The 21,655-nt window shown below is 44.9% G+C and overlaps 1 protein-coding gene across 1 annotated transcript in view; it reads right to left on the reverse strand.

Moving 5' to 3' along the window:
* Positions 1-20,313, reverse strand: part of LOC118402613 (vesicle transport protein SFT2A-like) — a 43,125-nt gene extending 22,812 nt beyond the window's left edge. The window contains exons 1-4 of the mRNA XM_052477548.1: positions 20,048-20,313; positions 19,037-19,123; positions 9,348-9,430; positions 649-730 (exon numbers count right to left, since the gene is read on the reverse strand). Coding sequence (XP_052333508.1) covers positions 649-730; positions 9,348-9,430; positions 19,037-19,123; positions 20,048-20,113 — 318 coding nt within the window. The 5' untranslated portion in view covers positions 20,114-20,313. The remainder of the gene's footprint in view (positions 1-648; positions 731-9,347; positions 9,431-19,036; positions 19,124-20,047) is intronic.
* Positions 20,314-21,655: the final 1,342 nt, after the last annotated feature.

A 21,655-nucleotide genomic window follows, 5' to 3' on the forward strand; every position in this document is an offset into this window, starting at 1 on the left:
TCAGTATGTAGTTACCAGTTGACTAGGACACTAGAGTACAGTATGTAGTTACCAGTTGACTAGGACACTAGAGTTCAGTATGTAGTTACCAGTTGACTAGGACACTAGAGTACAGTATGCAATACCAGCTGACTAGGACACTAGAGTACAGTATGTTTACCAGTGACACAGGACACTAAGTTCAGTATGTAGTTACCAGCTGACTAGGACACTAGAGTACAGTAGGTAGTTAGTTACCAGCCTAGGACACTAGAGTACAGTATGTAGTTACCAGCCACTAGGACACTAGAGTACAGTATGTAGTTACCAGTTGACTAGGACACTGATTCAGTGATGTAGTTACCAGCTGACTAGGACACTAGAGTTCAGTATGTAGTTGACCAGTTGACTAGGACACTAGAGTTTTGTATGTAGTTACCAGCTGACTAGGACACTAGAGTTCAGTATGTAGTTACCAGTTGACTAGGACACTAGAGTTCAGTTATGTAATATTATTTAATTATCTAGGACACTAGAGTACAGTAGGTAGTTAGTTACCAGCTGACTAGGACACTAGAGTACAGTATGTAGTTACCAGCTGACTAGGACACTAGAGTTCAGTATGTAGTTACCAGCTGACTAGGACACTAGAGTACAGTAGGTAGTTACCAGCATAACACAGGTGGCTATCAGTCTGGTGGGCTCAAACATTCTCTTCAGCTGCTTCAGAGGTCCCATCAGGAAACAGGTGCTGTAGACACACGAAGGGAACACACACCGGGGTTTTTTAAATGTATTTTTAAAATCGTAGAAATAATGTCACATGGATTTGAATTTCTATGATTTATAAAGTTGGAAAGAAGACTATATACCGAATAAAAGAGCCTGGGGAAATTTAAAAATGTTATCGGTTGTTGCCGATATTAAAATTGATATGAGAGACCTTGACAAAGATAAAACAGACCAGCACAAATAACGCCTTCTAATTTCAAATGTGAACAGATTTTCTGTGGCATTATATAATAAGTTGAACGTACTTTTGTGTGAAAAGTGCAAATCAATCCCAGAACAACAGTAAAATACCTTGTGAAGATGCTGGAGGAAACAGGTACAAAAGTATCTATATCGACTGTAAAACGAGTCCTATATTGACACAACCTGAAAGGCCGCTCAGCAAGGAAGAAGCCGCTGCTCCAAAACCGCCTTAAAAAGCCAGACTACGGTTTGCAACTGCACAGGAGGACAAAGATAGTTATTTTTGGAGAAATGTCCTCTGGTCTGATGAAACAAAAATAGAACTGTTTGGCCATAATGACCATCGTTATGTTTGGAGAAAAAAGGGGGAGGCTTGCAAGCCAAAGAACACCATCCCAACCGTGAAGCATGGGGGTGACAGCATCATGTTGTGGGGGTGCTTTGCTGCAGGAGGGACTGGTGCACTTCACAAAATAAATGGCATCATGAGGCAGAAAATTATGTGGATATATTGAAGCAACATCTCAAGACATCAGTCAGGAAGTTAAAGCTTGGTCGCAAATGGCTCTTCCAAATGGACAATGACCCCAAGCATACTTCCAAAGTTGTGGCAACATGGCTTAAGGACAACAAAGTCAAGGTATTGGAGTGGCCATCACAAAGCCCTGACCTCAATCCCATAGAAAATTTGTGGGCAGAACTGAAAAAACGTGTGAGTACAAGGAGGCCTACAAACCTGACTCAGTTACACCCGCTCTGTCAGGAGGAATGGGCCAAAATTCAACCAACTTATTGAGGGAAGCTTGTGGAAGGCTACCTGAAACATTTGACCCGCGTTAATCAATTTAAAAGGCAATGCTACCAAATACTAATTGAGTGCATGGAAATGTCTGACCCACTGGGAATGTGACGAAATAAATAAATCGTTCTCTACTATTATTCTGATATTTAAATTACTTAAAATAAAGTGGTGATCCTAACTGACCTAAGACAGGGAATCTTTACTAGGATTAAACGTCAGGAATTGTGAAAAACTGAGTTTAAATGTATTTGGCTAAGGTGTATGTAAACTTCTGACTTCAACTGTATACATGTGTCATGATGTTGCCCTGTTTTGGGTACAGCGAGCACCCTCCCCCTCTCTCTGCACCATCTCCCTCTTCCCCCGACACCAGGCTCTGTTAGGCAGGTCATACATTCCTGGAGGAGATTCTTCCTCATGGCCAGACAGTATAGAGAGAGAGAGAATGAGTTTTCATAGAGGAAGGAACCTCACAGAACTTGAGAACTGAACAATATTCATGTTCTGGAGAGTGTATAAAAGGTCGTTGAAGTAGCCAGCTACGAACTGGTCCGTTTGGTACAATTTTGTGAAACTCATGAGACACAATACAGCCACATTACCATAACCCTGTTTATACAAGAGTCTCAGTTGTGAGGCTTGCATCTAATTGTTGTATAAAATGAATGAGTAAAGATGAAACTATGCAAAATTATTTAATGTGATTTTAAACTGTTAAATGAAGGAAACTTCGTAGTGTCTCATCTCATCTATAGTTGTCATCTTTGTAGTGTCTCATCTCATCTATAGTTGTCATCTTTGTAGCGTCTCATCTCATCTATAGTTGTCATCTTTGTAGCGTCTCATCTCATCTATAGTTGTCATCTTTGTAGCGTCTCATCTCATCTATAGTTGTCATCTTTGTAGCGTCTCATCTCATCTATAGTTGTCATCTTTGTAGCGTCTCATCTCATCTATAGTTGTCATCTTTGTAGTGTCTCATCTCATCTATAGTTGTCATCTTTGTAGTGTCTCATCTCATCTATAGTTGTCATCTTTGTAGTGTCTCATCTCATCTATAGTTGTCATCTTTGTAGTGTCTCATCTCATCTATAGTTGTCATCTTTGTAGTGTCTCATCTCATCTATAGTTGTCATCTTTGTAGTGTCTCATCTCATCTATAGTTGTCATCTTTGTAGTGTCTCATCTCATCTATAGTTGTCATCTTTGTAGTGTCTCATCTCATCTATAGTTGTCATCTTTGTAGTGTCTCATCTCATCTATAGTTGTCATCTTTGTAGTGTCTCATCTCATCTATAGTTGTCATCTTTGTAGTGTCTCATCTCATCTATAGTTGTCATCTTTGTAGTGTCTCATCTCATCTATAGTTGTCATCTTTGTAGTGTCTCATCTCATCTATAGTTGTCATCTTTGTAGTGTCTCATCTCATCTATAGTTGTCATCTTTGTAGTGTCTCATCTCATCTATAGTTGTCATCTTTGTAGTGTCTCATCTCATCTATAGTTGTCATCTTTGTAGTGTCTCATCTCATCTATAGTTGTCATCTTTGTAGTGTCTCATCTCATCTATAGTTGTCATCTTTGTAGTGTCTCATCTCATCTATAGTTGTCATCTTTGTATCTTTGTGTCTCATCTCATCTATAGTTGTCATCTTTGTAGTGTCTCATCTCATCTATAGTTGTCATCTTTGTAGTGTCTCATCTCATCTATAGTTGTCATCTTTGTAGTGTCTCATCTCATCTATAGTTGTCATCTTTGTAGTGTCTCATCTCATCTATAGTTGTCATCTTTGTAGTGTCTCATCTCATCTATAGTTGTCATCTTTGTAGTGTCTCATCTCATCTATAGTTGTCATCTTTGTAGTGTCTCATCTCATCTATAGTTGTCATCTTTGTAGTGTCTCATCTCATCTATAGTTGTCATCTTTGTAGTGTCTCATCTCATCTATAGTTGTCATCTTTGTAGTGTCTCATCTCATCTATAGTTGTCATCTTTGTAGTGTCTCATCTCATCTATAGTTGTCATCTTTGTAGTGTCTCATCTCATCTATAGTTGTCATCTTTGTAGTGTCTCATCTCATCTATAGTTGTCATCTTTGTAGTGTCTCATCTCATCTATAGTTGTCATCTTTGTAGTGTCTCATCTCATCTATAGTTGTCATCTTTGTAGTGTCTCATCTCAGTTGACCCCCACTTCCCTTTTGTCCACCAAGCCGCGATACCGGTTTAGCCCACTAGGGAAACGCCGCTATCATTTCCTTGTGAATTACTTAGTAAATAAATGGTTTAAGACAATTAATGTATGGATGACTCATAGTGAAGACTGGGTTCGTGCAGATAAACCAACAATTTACGCCGTTTGGAATGAGACTAACGTGAGGCAAAGAATTATTCATTAATTAGAAGACTAATTGATCAGATATTAAAATATCTGAAAGTTATATTAGGAAAATTATAACTTTGTAATCTGAATATTTTCCTTGGTGGCCCGACTTCCTAGTTAATTACAGTTTGCATGATTAAGTTTGTTTAAATCACATAATAATAATTACAGAGAATTTATTTGAAAAATAGGTCTTCAGTTTAATGATGCCAAAGACACGACACATGTATTTGTATAATGGTTTTATAGGGACCTGCTGGTGGGCCTTGGTATAGATTATGCAACATGAAACGCATGGTTACTTATACACCTGCCTACCTGAATATACGACCTCAAATTGAAATATGACGGTCTGAGCACTTCATGTTACTGTGTGGACAAAAGCCCTTGTCTGCATTACAAATGGCACACTATTCCCTACGTAGTGTACAATAGGCCCTAGTCAAAAGTAGTGCACTACATAGGGAATAAGGTGCCATTTGGGGGAAAAGGCCCAGTGTAAACATGACACTACTGTTTGTGGTTCAGAACAGTAACCAGGAGTTAGGACACACTGAAGCAGTTTCTTTCTTTCGCTGTGGGACGACACAAAGAGATGTCACAGTTCACCGTCCGGTAGGAAAATGATAGCGTGTCAAAAGACAGCCACACAAGGTTGTGACGACGCGACACCTGTCTGTGATAACCAATCAAATTCATTTCAGCAAGTAGAAACATACGGGCATGGAAACACTCCCAAATAAGGAGGGGGAAAAAATAAAGAGAGAGGGGAGGAATCAGGCGAGAAGTGTTGGTCTCATGTTTCATGAGTTGAATCACAAAAAGCTTATTTCTCTCAACTGTTGAGCACAACTTTGTTTACATCCCTGTTTTGTGAGCATTTCTCCTTTGCCAAGACAATCCACCCACCTGACAAGTGTGGCATATCAATAAGCTGATTAACCAGCATTATCATTACATAGGTGCACATTGTGCTGGGGACACACAAAAAAGGCCACTAAAATGTGCAGTTTTGTCACAACAACACAATACCACAGATGTCTCAAGTTGAGGGAGCATGCAATTGGCATGCTGACTGCAGGAATGTCCTGACGAATATTTCTGTCTGTAATAGAGCCCTTTTGTGAGGAAAAACTCATTCTGATTGGCTGGGCTTGGCTCCCCAGTGGGTGTGCCTGGCTGCCAAGTGGGTGGTCCTATGCCATCTAAGGCCCACCCATGGCTACACCCCTGCCAGTCATGTAAAATCCATAGATTAGGGCCTAAAACTTAAAGAGAGAGGGTACCTCATGATAAGATGTAGACCACACGATCTACCAAGACTATCAATATTATTCGTGGAGGTCTAGTTACCACCACAAACCCATGCTGGCACTAAGACCAAACTCAATGAGCTGTATAAGGCCATAAGCAAATAATAAAATGCTCATCCAGAGGTGGCGCTCCTAGTGGCCAGGGACTTTAATGGAGGCAAACTTAAAATCCGTTTTACCTAATTTCTACCAGAATGTTAAATGTGCAACCAGAGGAAAAACAACTCTAGACCACATTTACTCCACACACAGAGACGCGAACAAAGCTCTCCTTCCATTTGGCAAATCTGACCATAATTCTAACCTACTAATTCCTGATTGCAAGCAAAAACTAAAGCAGGAAGTACCAGTGTCTCGCTCAATACGGAAGTGGTCAGATGACTCAGACACTACAGGAGTGTTTTGCAGCACAGACTGGAATATGTTCTGGGATTCATCAAATGGCATAGAGGAGTACACAACCTCAGTCATCGGCTTCATCAATAAGTGTGCTGACGACGTTGTCCCCACAGTGACCTTACGTACATATCCCAACCAGAAGCCATTGATTATAGGCAACATAAACACTGAGCTCAAGGCTAGAGCTGCCGCTTTTAAGGAGCGGGACACTAATCCGGATGCTTATAAGAAATCACGCCCTCAGACAAACCATCAAACAAGAAAATCATCAATGCAGGACTAAGATGGAATCCTACTACACCAGCTCTGACGCTCGTCGGATGTGGCAGGCCTTGAAAATGATTGCGGACTACAAAAGGAAACCCAGCCGCGAGCTGCCCAGTGAAGAGAGCCAACCAGACGGGCTAAATGCTTTTTATGCTCGCTTCGAGGCAAGCATGCAGCTGACATTTTCATTCTGATTGGCTGGGCTTGGCTCCCCAGTGGGTGTGCCTGGCTGCCAAGTGGGTGGTCCTATGCCATCTAAGGCCCACCCATGGCTACGCTGAAATTTTCAACCTCTCCCTGACCGAGTCTGTAATACCTACATGTTTCAAGCAGACCACCATAGTCCCTGTGCCCACGGAAGCAAACGTAACCTGCCTAAATGACTACCGCCCTGTAGCACTCACGTCGGTAGCCATTTAGTGCTTTGAAAGGCTGGTCATGGCACACATCAACAGCATCATCCTGGAAACTCTAGACCCACTCCAATTTGCATATCGCCCCAACAGATCCACAGATGACGCAAATCTCAAAGCTGTTCATTACCTACAGCTCAGCGATCAACACTATAGTGCCCTCAAAGCTCATCACTAAGCTAATGACTCTGGGACTAAACACCTCCCCCTGCAACTGGATCCTGGACTTCCTGATGGGCCGGCCCCCAGGTGTTAAGGGTAGGCAACAACACATCTATCACGCTAATCCTCAACATGGGGGCCCCTCAGGGGTACATGCTTAGTCTCTTCCTGTACTCCCTGTTCACCCACGACTGCGTGGCCAAACATGACTCCCAACACCATCATTAAGTTTGCTGACATCAACGGTGGTAGGCCTGATCACCGACAACGATGAGACGGCCAATAAGGAGGTGGTCAGAGACCTGGCCGTGTGGTGCCAGGACAACAACCTCCCCCTCAACGTGAGCAAGACAAAGGAGCAGATCACAGACTACAGGAAAAGGAGGACTGAACACACTCCCATTCTCAATCGACAGGGCTTGAGTAGAGCAGGTTGAGAGCTTCAAGTTGCTTGGTGTCCACATCACCAACAAACTATTAATGGTCCAAACACACAAAGACAGTCGTGAAGAAGGCACGACAACACCCCCCCCAGGAGACTGACAGATCTTCAAAAAGTTCTACAGCTGCACCATCGAGAGCATCCTGACCGGTTGCATCGCCGCCTGGTATGGCAACTGCTCGGCATCCAACCGTAAGGCGTGTACTGCTTACGGCCCTGTACATCACTGGGGCCTAACTTCCTGACATCCAAGACCAGGCGGTGTCCTTTAAGGCCCAAAACAATTGTCAGAGACTCCAGTCAACCTGCTACCACACGGCATGTGGTACCGGAGCGCCAAGTCTAGGACCAACTTGGCAAGTCAATCAAAAACAAATTCTTATTTACAATGACGGCCTACCCCGGCCAAACCCGGATGACGCTGGGCCAATCGCTGGCCCCAGGCGCCCTATGGGACTACCAATCACGGCCGAATGTGATGCAGCCTGGATTCGAACCAGGGACTGCATTAAGATGCAGTGTCATAGACCACTGCGCCACAAGGGAGCTGCCCAGAGGGGGTAACTGTTCATTCATTTTTTACTTTATTTAGTAAATATTTTCTTAACTGCATTGTTGGTTTAAGAGCTTGAAAGTAAGCATGTCACATCACTGCTGTATTTGGTGCATGTGACAAAATTGGATTTGATTTAATGAATTTATTTAAAAATGGACTGATTTCCTTACCAGTGAACTAACCCAGTAAAATCTTTGAAATTGTTGCATGTTGAGTTTATATTTTTGTTCAGTATTATAGTAAGTCAGCATTTGACAAGTTAGCCTTGTCTGAGCCAGAACGGCCCATAGGGGGCAGGAGCCCATCTCCTGATGTACAATTACACCCCCCCCTGGACATGACGCTAGCCTGTCGTAGGGCCTTATCCCCAATCAATCTCCTTTATGCTGAGTGCCAAGCAAGGCATTGGGTCCCATTTTCAGAGTCATATATATACACACACACACACACACACACACACACACATTACATACATTACATACATACTCGAATCTTGGAGAGAGTCATGTGTAATACATTTATCTGGCAGCTCTCAACCCTCTCTTGATTCTTAGATAGAGAACTAAACCCAACAGACCTGTTCCATCATCAGGAATTCAATCAAAAGACATTACTGAACTGTGCAAAAATGTCCTGAACCATAGAAACCCTATACCACAATGAATCCTAGACGGCTGTACATTGTGTACAAAGCTACTTACTTACAGTACAGTGAGTGCATGGGGACAAAAAAAATGGTGTGTGTGTGTGTGTGTGTGTGTGATCCCTGTGGGAAATGAACCTATGACCTTGGTGTTTGTTAGTGTCTTACCTACTGAACCACACAGGACTACTACACCAAGCTCAATGGGGAACCCGTCCACCATGCGTCTGTTCTGTCTCAACATTTAAAACATAGTATAGTATAGCATAGTATGACAGACAAACCAAGTGGTCTTACTGACACCTGAAACATAGAAATAGAACCGCTAGAACAGGGACAGAAGTCTAATTCTAGAACAGGGACAGAAGTCTAATTCTAGAACAGGGACAGAAGTCTAATTCTAGAACAGGGACAGAAGTCTAATTCTAGAACAGGGACAGAAGTCTAATTCTAGAACAGGGACAGAAGTCTAATTCTAGAACAGGGACAGAAGTCTAATTCTAGAACAGGGACAGAATTCTAATTCTAAAATCCGTGACTTGGATCAGCCCTCGACCATGAACTGAAATGAGACTTTGGCAGCTACTTTACGGACTGCTACTGAATACACTCCAAGCTGAGTGACGGGGACAGGAGATCAATAATTGGTAGGTCATTTGTAAAGTGTGGACAAGAAAAAAGGTTAGGCTCCCCATCAATCACGTTTGCGGAGTGGTATTTACCATTCACATCGACACACAGGTGTTAGAAAACACCAACAACTCCATGTGTCTGGGTCCAAGTCCATCCAAAGTCCAGTTAAATGGATAGGAGGGAACTTACAGTGAAATAACCTCACAATAAATTACAATTGAAGTGTAATGTCATTTTAAAAAATGTAAAAAAAAGTATGAAATAAGTATGCATTTAGCTTAATTCCTGAATTTCTTGTACTGGAAATAGCTTTGTCGCTAGCTCTGGCAGTAACAACGGTATTGGTAACAGACCATAAACAAAATGAGTGACTAGACTCACCTGGAGAGTGCAGCAAGGTTACCTAGTGTGTAGAACACAGCAAACAGCTTGGTGCCGTTGGGTAAGAACAGCAGTGCAGTGCCCTTGTTAAAACACACAAAAATGAAATGATTACTATGTCCACCTAGGCATCATCCTACCATCAGTTTGAATGAGCAGTCTGATCGGCTAACAAAACTCCTGGAAGACAAGAGAAGAGGTACGCTAGATCAATGTTACCTGGAATTAGGCTAATTGGTAAATATCGGGTAAGTCTAATCATTTAAAAATATAATATTTGTATTGCTTTTGTTGTTTATTTTGAACAAGAACGATCTGTGGGCCCAAGGAAAATGGTTCCCTGAAATGTTACACGTACAATGTTACATGATCGCCACCTAGTGGTGAAACACCATATCACTTTCTACACATGGACATGCTGGTTCACAAAAACAGGATCTTTGACTCATTTAGCTTTTTTTTTTTTTTAAGTTGATCATATAGTCCAGGGCTCTCCAACCCTGTTCCTGGAGAGGGACCCTCCTGTAGGAACAGGGTTGGAGAGCCCTGATGTAAACCTCCAGGAGGGTAACTCTACAGTAACAGGGTTGGAGAGCCCTGATGTAAACCTCCAGGAGGGTAACTCTACAGGAACAGGGTTGGAGAGCCCTGATATAAACCTCCAGGAGGGTAACTCTCCAGGAACAGGGTTGGAGAGCCCTGATGTAAACCTCCAGGAGGGTAACTCTACAGGAACAGGGTTGGAGAGCCCTGATGTAAACCCACAGGAGGGTAACTCTCCAGTAACAGGGTTGGAGAGCCCTGATGTAAACCCACAGGAGGGTAACTCTACAGGAACAGGGTTGGAGAGCCCTGATGTAAACCCACAGGAGGGTAACTCTACAGGAACAGGGTTGGAGAGCCCTGATGTAAACCCACAGGAGGGTAACTCTCCAGTAACAGGGTTGGAGAGCCCTGATGTAAACCCACAGGAGGGTTCCTCTACAGTAACAGGGTTGGAGAGCCCTGATGTAAACCCACAGGAGGGTAACTCTCCAGGAACAGGGTTGGAGAGCCCTGATGTAAACCTACAGGAGGGTAACTCTACAGGAACAGGGTTGGAGAGCCTGATGTAAACCCACAGGAGGGCAACTCTCCAGTAACAGGGTTGGAGAGCCTGATGTAAACCCACAGGAGGGTAACTCTCCAGTAACAGGGTTGGAGAGCCCTGATATAAACCTCCAGGAGGGTAACTCTCCAGTAACAGGGTTGGAGAGCCCTGATGTAAACCTCCAGGAGGGTAACTCTCCAGTAACAGGGTTGGAGAGCCCTGATATAAACCTCCAGGAGGGTAACTCTCCAGGAACAGGGTTGGAGAGCCCTGATATAAACCTCCAGGAGGGTAACTCTCCAGTAACAGGGTTGGAGAGCCCTGATGTAAACCCACAGGAGGGTAACTCTACAGGAACAGGGTTGGAGAGCCCTGATGTAAACCTACAGGAGGGTAACTCTACAGGAACAGGGTTAGAGAGCCCTGATGTAAACCTCCAGGAGGGTAACTCTCCAGTAACAGGGTTGGAGAGCCCTGATGTAAACCTACAGGAGGGTAACTCTACAGGAACAGGGTTAGAGAGCCCTGATGTAAACCTCCAGGAGGGTAACTCTCCAGTAACAGGGTTGGAGAGCCCTGATGTAAACCCACAGGAGGGTAACTCTACAGGAACAGGGTTGGAGAGCCCTGATGTAAACCCACAGGAGGGTAACTCTCCAGTAACAGGGTTGGAGAGCCCTGATGTAAACCCACAGGAGGGTAACTCTACAGGAACAGGGTTAGAGAGCCCTGATGTAAACCCACAGGAGGGTAACTCTCCAGGAACAGGGTTGGAGAGCCCTGATGTAAACCCACAGGAGGGTAACTCTCCAGGAACAGGGTTGGAGAGCCCTGATATAAACCCACAGGAGGGTAACTCTCCAGGAACAGGGTTGGAGAGCCCTGATATAAACCTACAGGAGGGTAACTCTACAGGAACAGGGTTAGAGAGCCCTGATGTAAACCCACAGGAGGGTAACTCTCCAGGAACAGGGTTGGAGAGCCCTGATGTAAACCCACAGGAGGGTAACTCTCCAGTAACAGGGTTGGAGAGCCCTGCTGTAAACCTCCAGGAGGGTAACTCTCCAGTAACAGGGATGGAGAGCCCTGATGTAAACCCACAGGAGGGTAACTCTCCAGTAACAGGGTTGGAGAGCCCTGATGTAAACCCACAGGAGGGTAACTCTACAGGAACAGGGTTAGAGAGCCCTGATGTAAACCCACAGGAGGGTAACTCTCCAGGAACAGGGTTGGAGAGCCCTGATGTAAACCCACAGGAGGGTAACTCTACAGGAACAGGGTTGGAGAGCCCTGATGTAAACCCACAGGAGGGTAACTCTCCAGTAACAGGGTTGGAGAGCCCTGATGTAAACCCACAGGAGGGTAACTCTCCAGGAACAGGGTTGGAGAGCCCTGATGTAAACCCACAGGAGGGTAACTCTCCAGGAACAGGGTTGGAGAGCCCTGATGTAAACCCACAGGAGGGTAACTCTCCAGTAACAGGGTTGGAGAGCCCTGCTGTAAACCTCCAGGAGGGTAACTCTCCAGTAACAGGGATGGAGAGCCCTGATGTAAACCCACAGGAGGGTAAATCTACAGGAACAGGGTTGGAGAGCCCTGATGTAAACCCACAGGAGGGTAACTCTACAGGAACAGGGTTGGAGAGCCCTGATGTAAACCCACAGGAGGGTAAATCTCCAGTAACAGGGATGGAGAGCCCTGATGTAAACCCACAGGAGGGTAAATCTACAGGAACAGGGTTGGAGAGCCCTGATGTAAACCCACAGGAGGGTAACTCTACAGGAACAGGGTTGGAGAGCCCTGATGTAAACCCACAGGAGGGTAACTCTACAGGAACAGGGTTGGAGAGCCCTGATGTAAACCCACAGGAGGGTAAATCTCCAGTAACAGGGATGGAGAGCCCTGATGTAAACCCACAGGAGGGTAAATCTACAGGAACAGGGTTGGAGAGCCCTGATGTAAACCCACAGGAGGGTAACTCTACAGGAACAGGGTTGGAGAGCCCTGATGTAAACCTACAGGAGGGTAACTCTCCAGTAACAGGGTTGGAGAGCCCTGATATAAACCTCCAGGAGGGTAACTCTACAGGAACAGGGTTGGAGAGCCCTGATGTAAACCCACAGGAGGGTAACTCTCCAGGAACAGGGTTGGAGAGCCCTGATGTAAACCCACAGGAGGGTAACTCTACAGGAACAGGGTTGGAGAGCCCTGATGTAAACCTCCAGGAGGGTAACTCTCCAGGAACAGGGTTGGAGAGCCCTGATGTAAACCCACAGGAGGGTAACTCTCCAGGAACAGGGTTGGAGAGCCCTGATGTAAACCCACAGGAGGGTAACTCTACAGGAACAGGGTTGGAGAGCCCTGATGTAAACCCACAGGAGGGTAACTCTACAGGAACAGGGTTGGAGAGCCCTGATGTAAACCCCCAGGAGGGTAACTCTCCAGGAACAGGGTTGGAGAGCCCTGATGTAAACCTCCAGGAGGGTAACTCTACAGGAACAGGGTTGGAGAGCCCTGATGTAAACCTCCAGGAGGGTAACTCTACAGGAACAGGGTTGGAGAGCCCTGATGTAAACCCACAGGAGGGTAACTCTACAGGAACAGGGTTGGAGAGCCCTGATGTAAACCTCCAGGAGGGTAACTCTACAGGAACAGGGTTGGAGAGCCCTGATGTAAACCTCCAGGAGGGTAACTCTACAGGAACAGGGTTGGAGAGCCCTGATGTAAACCTACAGGAGGGTAACTCTACAGGAACAGGGTTAGAGAGCCCTGATGTAAACCTACAGGAGGGTAACTCTCCAGGAACAGGGTTGGAGAGCCCTGATGTTAACCTACAGGAGGGTAACTCTCCAGGAACAGGGTTGGAGAGCCCTGATGTAAACCCACAGGAGGTAACTCTCCAGGAACAGGGTTGGAGAGCCCTGATGTAAACCCACAGGAGGGTAACTCTACAGGAACAGGGTTAGAGAGCCCTGATGTAAACCCACAGGAGGGTAACTCTCCAGGAACAGGGTTGGAGAGCCCTGATGTAAACCCACAGGAGGGTAACTCTACAGGAACAGGGTTGGAGAGCCCTGATGTAAACCCACAGGAGGGTAACTCTCCAGTAACAGGGTTGGAGAGCCCTGATGTAAACCCACAGGAGGGTAACTCTCCAGTAACAGGGTTGGAGAGCCCTGATGTAAACCCACAGGAGGGTAACTCTCCAGTAACAGGGTTGGAGAGCCCTGATGTAAACCCACAGGAGGGTAACTCTACAGGAACAGGGTTGGAGAGCCCTGATGTAAACCCACAGGAGGGTAACTCTACAGGAACAGGGTTGGAGAGCCCTGATGTAAACCCACAGGAGGGTAACTCTCCAGTAACAGGGTTGGAGAGCCCTGATGTAAACCCACAGGAGGGTAACTCTCCAGTAACAGGGTTGGAGAGCCCTGATATAAACCCCCAGGAGGGTAACTCTCCAGTAACAGGGTTGGAGAGCCCTGATGTAAACCTACAGGAGGGTAACTCTCCAGTAACAGGGTTGGAGAGCCCTGATGTAAACCCACAGGAGGGTAACTCTCCAGGAACAGGGTTGGAGAGCCCTGATGTAAACCCACAGGAGGGTAACTCTCCAGTAACAGGGTTGGAGAGCCCTGATGTAAACCCACAGGAGGGTAACTCTCCAGTAACAGGGTTGGAGAGCCCTGATGTAAACCCACAGGAGGGTAACTCTACAGGAACAGGGTTAGAGAGCCCTGATGTAAACCCACAGGAGGGTAACTCTCCAGTAACAGGGTTGGAGAGCCCTGATGTAAACCCACAGGAGGGTAACTCTACAGGAACAGGGTTGGAGAGCCCTGATGTAAACCCACAGGAGGGTAACTCTCCAGTAACAGGGTTGGAGAGCCCTGATGTAAACCCACAGGAGGGTAACTCTACAGGAACAGGGTTGGAGAGCCCTGATGTAAACCCACAGGAGGGTAACTCTACAGGAACAGGGTTGGAGAGCCCTGATGTAAACCCACAGGAGGGTAACTCTACAGGAACAGGGTTAGAGAGCCCTGATATAAACCTCCAGGAGGGTAACTCTACAGGAACAGGGTTGGAGAGCCCTGATGTAAACCCACAGGAGGGTAACTCTACAGGAACAGGGTTGGAGAGCCCTGATGTAAACCCACAGGAGGGTAACTCTCCAGGAACAGGGTTAGAGAGCCCTGATGTAAACCCACAGGAGGGTAACTCTACAGGAACAGGGTTAGAGAGCCCTGATGTAAACCCACAGGAGGGTAACTCTCCAGGAACAGGGTTGGAGAGCCCTGATGTAAACCCACAGGAGGGTAACTCTCCAGGAACAGGGTTGGAGAGCCCTGATGTAAACCTACAGGAGGGTAACTCTACAGGAACAGGGTTAGAGAGCCCTGATGTAAACCCACAGGAGGGTAACTCTCCAGGAACAGGGTTGGAGAGCCCTGATGTAAACCTACAGGAGGGTAACTCTACAGGAACAGGGTTAGAGAGCCCTGATGTAAACCTCCAGGAGGGTAACTCTCCAGTAACAGGGTTGGAGAGCCCTGATGTAAACCTACAGGAGGGTAACTCTACAGGAACAGGGTTAGAGAGCCCTGATGTAAACCCACAGGAGGGTAACTCTACAGGAACAGGGTTGGAGAGCCCTGATGTAAACCTACAGGAGGGTACCTCTACAGGAACAGGGTTAGAGAGCCCTGATGTAAACCCACAGGAGGGTAACTCTCCAGGAACAGGGTTGTAGAGCCCTGATGTAAACCCACAGGAGGGTAACTCTCCAGGAACAGGGTTGGAGAGCCCTGATATAAACCTACAGGAGGGTAACTCTCCAGGAACAGGGTTGGAGAGCCCTGATATAAACCTACAGGAGGGTAACTCTACAGGAACAGGGTTAGAGAGCCCTGATATAAACCTCCAGGAGGGTAACTCTCCAGGAACAGGGTTGGAGAGCCCTGATATAAACCTACAGGAGGGTAACTCTACAGGAACAGGGTTGGAGAGCCCTGATGTAAACCCACAGGAGGGTAACTCTCCAGGAACAGGGTTGGAGAGCCCTGATATAAACCTACAGGAGGGTAACTCTCCAGGAACAGGGTTAGAGAGCCCTGATATAAACCTCCAGGAGGGTAACTCTACAGGAACAGGGTTAGAGAGCCCTGATATAAACCTCCAGGAGGGTAACTCTACAGGAACAGGGTTAGAGAGCCCTGATATAAACCTCCAGGAGGGTAACTCTACAGGAACAGGGTTAGAGAGCCCTGATATAAACCTCCAGGAGGGTAACTCTACAGGAACAGGGTTAGAGAGCCCTGATATAAACCTCCAGGAGGGTAACTCTCCAGGAACAGGGTTAGAGAGCCCTGCTGCAGGCTATTAGATAAAGGCTCTGTTCTTGTGGAATTAACCCATGGTGGTTAACACCAACCTGATCTGATCCATCTCCTAATGAAAGACTAATGGTGAATACAAATACATGATTCATGTTAGACACATTCCTGAACTAGTAGAACCGATGATGAACGAGAGGGAAATATATATATATATTTATATAGCCTCTGTTATGAATGGCTGTTACCAGTGTTGTTAACACCGTGTGAATAATCAGTCTCCAGAGTTGTTATCAGTACACTCCTTCTGTAGGCCAGCCCATAACCACACTAACAGAGGAGACAACTGTTCTGTAGACAGGCCAGCCCATAACCACACTAACAGAGGAGACAACTGTTCTGTAGACAGGCCCATAACCACACTAACAGAGGAGACAACTGTTCTGTAGACAAGCCAGCCCATAACCTTATGGCTTGATAGAGGACACTGCTGTGGTTTACTGTAGAGTACAGTCACTGGTATCATGATGTGGTTTACTGTAGAGTACAGTCATCACTGGTATGATGATGTGGTTTACTGTAGAGTACAGTCATCACTGGTATCATGATGTGGTTTACTGTAGAGTACAGTCATCACTGGTATCATGATGTGGTTTACTGTAGAGTACAGTCATCACTGGTATCATGCTGTGGTTTACAGAGGTACAGTCATCACTGGTATCATGATGTGGTTTACTGTAGACAGTCATCACTGGTATCATGATGTGGTTTACCAGTCACCAACATGATGGGTTTAGACAGTCATCACTGGTATCATGATGTGGTTTACTGTAGAGTACTGTCATCACTGGTATCATGATGTGGTTTACTGTAGAGTACAGTCATCACTGGTATCATGCTGTGGTTTACTAACAGTCATCACTGGTATGATGATGTGGTTTACTGTAACTGTCATCACTGGTATCATGATGTGGTTTACTGTAGGCTGTCATCACTGGTATCATGATGTGGTTTACTGTAGAGTACAGTCATCACTGGTATCATGCTGTGGTTTACTGTAGACAGTCATCACTGGTATCATGCTGTGGTTTACTGTAAGTACAGTCATCACTGGTATCATGATGTGGTTTACTGTAGAGCCAGTCATCACTGGTATGATGATGTGGTTTACTGTAGAGTACAGTCATCACTGGTATGATGATGTGGTTTACTGTAGAGTACAGTCATCACTGGTATCATGATGTGGTTTACTGTAGGTACAGTCACCACTGGTATCATGATGTGGTTTACTGTACAGTCATCACTGGTATCATGATGTGGTTTACTGTAACTGTCATCACTGGTATCATGATGTGGTTTACTGTAGGTACAGTCATCACTGGTATCATGCTGTGGTTTACTGTAACAGTCATCACTGGTATGATGAGACTGGAGTACTGTCATCACTGGTATCATGATGTGGTTTACTGTAGGCTGTCATCACTGGTATCATGATGTGGTTTACTGTACAGTCATCACTGGTATCATGCTGTGGTTTACTGTAGAGTACAGTCATCACTGGTATCATGCTGTGGTTTACTGTAGAGTACAGTCATCACTGGTATCATGCTGTGGTTTACTGTAGAGTACAGTCATCACTGGTATCATGATGTGGTTTACTGTAGAGTACAGTCATCACTGGTATCATGATGTGGTTTACTGTAGAGTACAGTCATCACTGGTATCATGCTGTGGTTTACTGTAGAGTACAGTCATCACTGGTATCATGATGTGGTTTACTGTAGAGTACAGTCATCACTGGTATCATGCTGTGGTTTACTGTAGAGTACAGTCATCACTGGTATCATGCTGTGGTTTACTGTAGAGTACAGTCATCACTGGTATCATGATGTGGTTTACTGTAGAGTACAGTCATCACTGGTATGATGATGTGGTTTACTGTAGAGTACAGTCATCACTGGTATGATGATGTGGTTTACTGTAGAGTACAGTCATCACTGGTATGATGATGTGGTTTACTGTAGAGTACAGTCATCACTGGTATCATGCTGTGGACAGATACTTGTTTGTTGAGGTGGATGACAGAAGGAGAATACTGTAGTGTGCACGAGGAAGAAAATCTGATAAGAAAGTGCTTTGTGGACAGAAACAGCCGTGGGCATTGCAAGGGAAGGGGGGGGTGTGCAACCAAACTTTACAACAGAGAGTGAAACAATACTAAGTATTTTCTAGAACAAAGTTGCTTTACTAAAAAAAAAAAAAAAAAAGTCAACAACACACAAACTCATGAAACTACCGGCATGGTTCAGACAGACAGGCCAGGAGGTCCTGTAAAACTGTCTCAGAGTAGTATTGATCTCTGATCAGTTTGGCCTTTTAGATTACAATTTATGCGATTATATGGACGGGACGGGGGGTGCTCATTTTGGCTGGTCAGCTGACGTCGTCACCAGAACGATGCGTGCCGAAGCGGCAGAAGGCCGTGTGTGTTGTTATGGTTCCCGGATGGCCAGATAGCTGTCATGTTGGGAATGATAAGTGATCTCCTTCCAGCTCGTCTTGTTATTGATACCATGTCTTGTTTTGAATGATGTCACGTCTAAGCTAATATGGCTAAAATTAGCTAGCCAGTCAACTACTGTAACAATGTATTTGTTAAAGACAAGTAAGTAGTCATTGTCTAACTTTGTTTTCAATTAAAAACATTAGAAATGAAATAGTTTAAATTGGGGGCGGCAGGTGGTGGTTAGAGCGTTGGACTAGTAAACGGAAGGTTGATGGATCGAATCCCTGAGCTGACAAGGTTAAAGATCTGTCGTTCTGCCCCTGAACAAGGCAGTTAACCCACTGTTCCTAGACCAGTTAACCCACTGTTCCTAGACCAGTTGACCCACTGTTCCTAGACCAGTTGACCCACTGTTCCTAGACCAGTTGACCCACTGTTCCTAGACCAGTTGACCCACTGTTCCTAGACCAGTTGACCCACTGTTCCTAGACCAGTTGACCCACTGTTCCTAGACCAGTTGACCCACTGTTCCTAGACCAGTTGACCCACTGTTCCTAGACCAGTTGACCCACTGTTCCTATGCCATCATTGACTGATTTGAATGATTTGCTTAGTTAAACAAACGCATCAGTTTTGTTGCTAAACAACCAACCCATCTATAGGTCTATACAGGCCAGGTCAAAAATAGTGCACTATATTAGGGGAAACGGGCACCGTTACAGACTCACAATAACACTGAAATAGGGTGAAATCTCACCAGTATGGAGCACAGGATGCCTGACGCGAAGCATATGACGAACCACTTCACCCGGGTGCTGTAGCTGAGCGTCGAGGCATCCAGAACCTGAGGAGAGAACAATGGCAGGATGTCACGAGACAAGACGGGCAACGACCCAAAACACAGACCTCTCTTCCTACTGATGGCTCTACCACGCTGACCAGTGGCAAAGGAGATAAAGTTAGTAAAAGTAAGGCCCCTTTTTGTACACACAAAAACATCAAAATTACACAAACACAGTTACACAAAAACAACATAGTAGAAAAAAACAAAAAAAAACAAGGGTCGTAGGTTAACTTCTATGACACCAGCGCTAATCAATATTTGTTTCAAGACATCGGATAACACAAGACAGGAAAAAGGAAAGCCATGGTTATAATGTAAATCAGCGGAGTAGCATTGTTTTTTGAACCAATGTACTGTTTTTGAAGTGTGCATTACTAGTAAGGGGAAATAAACACAATGTCTGCACGTCTTCAACTAAGTGTATCACTAAGTGAATGAATTAGATATACAGCCGGTCTTCTTGTGGACGAAAACCAGTGTTCCAACACAAACCTTACCTCATCTGATCCACCATCTCCTTATGAAAGCATGTAAATGAGCAGGGATGCATACAAATACACAGGATTAACGAGAAGACATTATTAGTTGTCAAAGCCACACAATTCATTAGGATCTCCAAGGTCAAAACTCTAGTTTTCACCTGAGCAGCATCGGCGCATGCGCGGCTTTACTCCTACTACCTGGTCACCAAACTATTTCAGCACAGTCGACATACACTCAACATAATGTGTATCAATTATAACAAGGCATAGTGTTAGTTTAAATACTCGTGGCGACTAAGAACAGGAAAATTATGCATTTGATATCGTCCACGGAAATACACCGCTCGACTCATATGTCAAAGCCAATGTTTCGCATTTAGCAAGTTAGCTAGCTAGCAAGCTAATGTAAACCGAGGTAAAGTACAACAACATGCTGTGTTACCTGCGCCGTGAGCCCTGCTTCCTCGTTGTCTTCTCGTCCCCCTATCATACTACGAAGCTTGTCCATCGTTGACAATAAATATGTATAAGTGTATTATACTGTTTGGAGCTAAATGATATAGCTAACTAACTTCCGGAGACTTCCCGATTGGGCGTGTCTATGTGTTACCACCTGACAGGAAGCGCGTCCAGCGAAACAGACCGGTTCTTATTTTACCGCAGTGAGCCTGACCAGTCTTGGTTTTATTGTCTATCTATATGCTGTCACGAAAAGTGGCCTCTGCATTTTACACTGATCCAAGACTGGCAGTGGTGAATCGGAAACGTGAAAGTGGCATCGTTGCGACGTCCAATTCTGACGTCTGCCTGTTTACGTTGACGTTTAAATCCGTAGGGAAAGAGTTACGGGACAGGGACATATTTTTTTTCTTCTTCACGCCACTTCGATGAATAGTAATTTTCGTAGCACGTTATTAGAGAATTTTCGCTAACCCTAACCTCAGTCTCCTAACCTGCTACTTTAACTATACTATCCTGCGGCGTAAATTCTCCTAATTCTCCTACGAAAAATAGTGTTTTCCATTTATGGTTAAGGCAGAGAGGAAGAGGTGTATGGAAGCATTTAGGTGCTTATTGATAATTCCAATTTCCTTTCATCTTGTCAAGGCTGTATTGGGGGGTTCAGAATTTTCCCGCTGGAGGACACAGTATGGCATCTGAGCAGATCATCGTGAACTTAATCCGGTTACATCAGCCAATACAATAAAAAAAAATCTGCCTTTTTATTGGTGTGGGCATAATTCACAAAAAAACTCCTTTCCTGCTAACTGAAAGGCAGATGTAGAAAAGGCATAATGGCGAGGATACTACATGAATTGGTATGACAAATGGCCTGCTTTTCTTAATGTATACCTACCACCTTTCAGGGGAGCTGATGATCAATGATGCAGAGAAAGTCTGATATTACTTCATTTTGGAACTTGAAGCTTAAAGCCCATTTCCAGTTGGGTTGGGCTCAGTAAAACACACCGATCCCTCTCCTAATTTCAACAATGGGTACTAATGTGGTATATTTTGTATTTTTATTTTGTAGTAAATCTCTTGTGAGAATGGAAACAGGTCATATTTGTTTTTATTTTTTTAACACCTTTCCAACTTCAGTATCCAAAATGTTCTTGCTGCTCCCATAGGATATAGTAGTTACAAAAATGTATACCTCTGAAAGTAGTGCTTTGGTGTTTGTCATTATAATTTTGGTGAGCACTATGCTGGCCAGCCCAAAGGATCCATGGCCACAATCAAGCTACATTATGAATCAGAATGTCATGGGAATTTTCTAACACAATTAATTTGACCAAGAAAAGAGGACCGACTGCCAGATGCCTCTGGATCTGCAGATAGAGAAGATATTGGCTCAACACTCACCAGCCCAATGAGTAGGTGCAGGAGGTTTAGGCTTGAGATCCAAAAGCCTTGAATTCACACATGTGCCTCTAATCCAGTGTTTCCCAAACTCAGTCGTCTGGACCCCAAGGGCTGCACATTTTGTTTCTTGCCCTAGCACTACAAAGTTGATTCAAATAATCAAGCTTGGATAATTTATCAACTG

Source organism: Oncorhynchus keta, chromosome 24 (genome assembly GCF_023373465.1).
Source record: "Oncorhynchus keta strain PuntledgeMale-10-30-2019 chromosome 24, Oket_V2, whole genome shotgun sequence".
Lineage (NCBI taxonomy): Eukaryota > Metazoa > Chordata > Actinopteri > Salmoniformes > Salmonidae > Oncorhynchus > Oncorhynchus keta.